Raw genomic sequence first — 5,157 nt, 5'->3', positions numbered from 1 at the left:
ACGGAGCAAATGCTAAATAAAATTTTGAAATTTCAAATTTATTTGTAAACGAGTTAGTCTGCATCGCTAAAGCAAGGAGAAAGTCTCAAAGGGTTTTCAATTCCAAATCTATGTTTATACATATTTTATGTATTATTTACATTATGAGGATTACAAAATAAAATAAATAAATGGAAATTAAAAATTCATGTCATCGATTAGTTACGATAAGTTGTAAGAGGTTTAATACATATTCGATATCTTAAAAAAATAATTCATGGCCACTGAAATAAGTAAAAGGATTAACTAACTAACGGATAGCTAAACTTGAAAAAATAACAGTCCAACAGGAAAGAGTTTCCAAGAGGAAACATTAGGAAATCTTATCTACTGTATCTCAATCCACCTCGGAGAAAATTTAAGCGGGCCCGTGTTTGTTAAAAAATAAATTTGCCCAACTACAGGATAGCACATTGCCGTCAATAAAACAAGATGCCATAAACCCAAATGTGTACCGACACGAACTCTAATTCTCTCTCATGACGGTTAGTTCGTCATTGACGATGTCACTGTCACACTTCGGATAATAAAAAGTTATGAAATTCACCTGAGATAATATCCGGAACCTCCTTTTCACGCCGTGACGGATAACCTTGACTGGAAACTCTTAGTTCAAACAGAACTCCCACCCGGTGGGCAAATAAAACGACATAAAAATGGAATACTAGACACTAAAAGAATAACCAGGAATATATATTTTCACGCATAAGTAGATAAGGAGAATTTCTGACTGCACTCCAATCCGGAGCAAGGAAGGTATAGGAGCCTTCGATCCACTCCAGACCACGGCTTGACACAAAACAGGTGGGAATATTCTGCAGCACGTATGGACCAAAATATAAAACCATTCTTGCAAATTGATTGATTCTAAGCTTTTAAGATTCATCGACCTATAATTTTTACGAGCAAACATAGGTTCGCCGTTAACGCCAGTTATAGCAAACCTCTTCTCTCGCTTTTAAGCGCAGTGAAATTTTCTCTTGCAGGGAGGAATGGAATCAACTTCAATGGCGATCGCTCTCATCCTATCAATCATCTTGGCAGCTGGCGCAGGTGATAAACCATCGAACTTTTCGTTTGTGTTTTGTTTCGTTAGTCTATTTTTGGTGTTGAACAGGAAGCTCAGCTCGTAACAGGCGTCGATGTGTCTTAGTCCAGTTAACTTGCACATTTAATTATCATTTACAATACAGTCCACTAATTTTCTTCGAAGTTGATATTTTCTAAGTTTTTGTCCACTTTTTTAGCGCGAAAACATAATTGTCACAAGAAAATGATTTAAATTAAATTAAAATTAGATTATACTATTTAATTCATAAATTAAATTAAACTTAACCGAGATTACTCGGAATTTACTCGTGGCCTAGTTTTGAATTATTTAACCCCTCCAACCCGCTACGCAGGTTGTGGAAAACTTTCCCTTCAACTACGCAAGATCTTTATCTCTCATGAAATTCAAGCGTAAAGCCAGATGTTTGTATAAAAGTGTTGGATAGTTTACTGTTTAAGATAATTACGGTGATATCTATCTAGTGATATTTAAGTGTGAAAATATGTAAGAATCATGTAATATTATGTAGATATCGAATTTTTACCCCCACTCCCCCCCCTTGTATATATCCTGAATCCGCCACTGATGGATAATAATATGTATTATCTTATGACATATATGCTATGTAAATTCATTAAGTATACTGAAATTTGAACATGCATTTTTGTATAATATTATTTATATTTATTTTATTTCAATTTCTATTTTATACGCCACTCTTTCTACAAAATTTCAATTATTCTTTAAAGGGTTTTTAACCCGATGAATTCAATTGATTCGGCTTTAACTTTGTGAAAATCCATGTTGAAATGAAAATGTACAACCTTGGTATCTTTTCACGGGAAAATTTATTCGTACGACGCGTTTCGACGCTGAGGCGTCATTATCAAGTACACTTTTGTAATATCTACAATCCAATATATACCCAATTCTGGCAGGGGTGGAGGGAGAGGGTTATACAGGGGGGGAAAATTGGGAAGGGGTGGGAGGGTTGGTGAGGGAATGGTTGGGAAGCGTGATTAAGCCCACGCTAGGAGAGGCAGGTAGGGTTCCTGGGCCGGGGGAAAGGGTCGGTTTGGAAATGGGTAAATTTTTAAGGTTAAGTGCAGTGGTAATGAGAGGTGAATTTCTTAGGAAAACGATGTCATTAAGGACATGTCCCAAACCCAAATTTCTTTTTATCTCCAACTCCTCCAGGACGTCCATCTTCCTCCCGTTTTTAACCCGTTTAACTTGAATATATACTAAATTGAAAACCAAATACGTCTCCTTTGATACGTCTGAATAAAAATGAAGTACGTTCATTTCAGGAGGAGAACTCTTATATGACCATCCAAGGCAAATGAACCTGGCACTACCAGATATACCAATGCCTCCAGTGAAACTGAATCTTCCAACCCTTCCAAAATTCACCTCCATCAGCGAGCCCAAGTGTGGTGCCGACGCCAAAAATAGCTACGGATGCTGCATCCGCCTCGAGCCATCAGGAGGTTTGACTTTTTTTGTATACATATAAATCGAACATTAATGGTACTGGATTTTTGAAAGAAAGTAGTCTCAGAAACTAAGGATGCGTCATTGTCGTGATAAATTCAAAATAGGCTTCTCAAATGGACCTCTAAATGCCACGTTCGGGGAAGCTGACTGTCCCTAATTACCTACTCCTGGCCTTCATTAACTCGCAGAAACATAATCCTAGGATGAGTATTCTGCAGTCCTACATTTCTCTCACTTCCAAGCTATGATCCTTTTAAAATATCTTTGCGACTGGCCCAGTCGTGAAAGCTCGGAAGGTTTCGAGCGGCGTCGCGGCAGGAGGGGGGACCTGCAATAATAGCGATTACCGGTTTCCGCTAATGGGAGAAAGGCGGGCGTTGCCATGTTTCCTCGAAAGTCTTTTTTAGTGCATGTAAACACTAAGGCTAAGGCAAACACCCCCTTGCAACTTGACAACATAGCTATCATACTTACGAAGCATAAGCTATGGAGGTCTGAAAGCGACTGAATTTCCCGGAGGCTAGGCTCCGTCTATCGATTTTGGTTGGTTTTCAGGAGGTCTCGTACCCTCCGTCCTCACCCCCCAAAAAACTTAAGTACTACCTCTCAGTCACAAAGATATTTGAAATGAACTCTTGTTCTTCCAGGGACGAGATTTGTTCTTCTTCCTTGGCCTTCATAGTCTTTCCTAAAATCAAATCTCTCGGTCTTCATCGAGAAACTTCAATGTTTCTCTCCAGTATAATTCTAACGTAATCCCTCTGTCCCATCTCTGTGATTATTGGCTAGTGTACAGAGCTCCCGTTCCCGTTAGTTTTCTATTCCTTCCACATAGGACGAGTTCGTTACAAAACGTTTCTTTTTGGTTCAAAATGGTCTTTATGAGTTTCGAATTTCTAAAACAAAAATCGCATCATATTAAAATGTTTTTCTTGAATCTAAAGCATTCCAAATGCATAACGTGTTACATATGGCGTTACAAAAACCGAATTTAACCGACTAAAAAATCTTCTTTCACGCTTAAAGAGGAAACCTGGATTATAAAGTGATAACACGTTCTAAAACGCACATAAATGTCTGTGATTATAGCAAAACGATCCCCACACCCCAAATAAGTTAACCTCTCTTTGGTCTTATGATGACAATTGTCAGTGTGGTGAAAAAATCAACGTTGATTAATTTACGAGGAAATGTTTGAAAATAATTGTCTTTAATCGAAATATTTACCAAGAATAGCACCGATATTCATTATTTTCGTTACAGATGATGTCTGCCTGAGTTTCATCACGGACCTGGAAACTTTATCGGTGGAACTTGCCCTTACGGTATCCGGCGTTAAAAGGTTGTCGACGAAAATTACAGGTAACTTTCAGACAGCTTTACATATAATTAAGATGTTAAACCCAACGTAACAACTAAAAAAATTTGTACAAGATGGTGTTTCTAAATTTATCGCAGCCTATGAATATACATAGCGAACAAGGGCTGTATACGTAACCTCTCTCAAAATATATTTTTGAATATGCAGGTCTTAAACGCCCGTAGCTTGCATTGGCTTTTCCTCTTATTGTGATTTAACAATTCATTCGCTACATAAAGGATAACATACAATAAATTTGGTTGAAGATGCAGGTCTTAAACGCCTGTAGCTTGCAATGCCTCTCGTTACTCCCCTAACTCAGAAGTGCCAGTCCCGCCGCCCGCGAACACTCTACGGGGAATCGCAGGCTGCGCCACGCCTCGTCCATACGGCGAACTACGGCGGCGGGAGTATTAAAGACAAACAGATGCTTGATTGCCCAAAACAAAGCATCATTGTCAGAAAGATGTGTGGGGCAGATCATAGCAACGAAAGACATTTCTAACATTGTGGGTCATAATATTTCTATTCACTGCTGCATAGTACACCGCAAGTCGCCAAAATCGCCGGGAGACAGAAAACATGAAATAAATGACATGAATAAGATTGAATTATATTCTCCTGTATTTTATTTCTACCATTTTCTGATTACGGCATAATTTTTATCTCAAACAGGATCAAGCTTGCCACCACTTTGTCTTCCTGTCCCTCAATATCCGCTCCTACAGTTCTGTGGAAGCCTCAGCAATGTCAGCGTGGAGAATGAAGCTGTGAAATTCTGCTCCCGCATGGAAGTCAAAATGCCCATTACAATAGTGCGTGTTGATTTCGACTGCCTTAAGATTGGCAAAGATGGGTTAGACATAGCGTATGTGAGCAAATAATGATGTAACCCTCTATAAAGTAGCTTGTCAAACAGACATTGGCAAACATAGAAAAAGTTAACACTGTCTACATGAAGCAAATGTAAACAAATTGAATAAATACATTAATTCATTTTCATATTCGAAAATTTCCTGGAGTTTCATTTGTGAAAATGCTACATCAAGAGAACAGGTTTAGATACTACACCCTAAACACTTTTGGGCGGGGAGGTTTAGATGCGACATCAAGAATGATACGACCTAATTATTTGGATTTGAGAACCAAAGGCAAAGGCAAACACGTCCAGTCAACGTTCTTTGTGTGGGAACCAAAGTTGTAATTGGTG

General features: G+C 38.5%; 1 protein-coding gene across 1 annotated transcript; it reads left to right on the top strand.

Moving 5' to 3' along the window:
• Positions 1-745: 745 nt before the first annotated feature.
• Positions 746-4,949, top strand: LOC124169078. Its single transcript, XM_046547554.1, has 5 exons — positions 746-843; positions 1,026-1,092; positions 2,401-2,580; positions 3,851-3,949; positions 4,623-4,949. Exons 2-5 carry the CDS (start codon positions 1,032-1,034, stop codon positions 4,829-4,831), a joined length of 549 nt encoding a protein of 182 aa, XP_046403510.1. The 5' UTR covers positions 746-843; positions 1,026-1,031; the 3' UTR covers positions 4,832-4,949.
• The last annotated feature ends 208 nt before the right edge of the window (positions 4,950-5,157 follow it).

The sequence above is a fragment of the Ischnura elegans genome, chromosome 12, assembly GCF_921293095.1.
Source record: "Ischnura elegans chromosome 12, ioIscEleg1.1, whole genome shotgun sequence".
Taxonomy (NCBI): Eukaryota; Metazoa; Arthropoda; class Insecta; order Odonata; family Coenagrionidae; genus Ischnura; species Ischnura elegans.
This window is presented reverse-complemented; position numbering and strand designations above follow the sequence as displayed.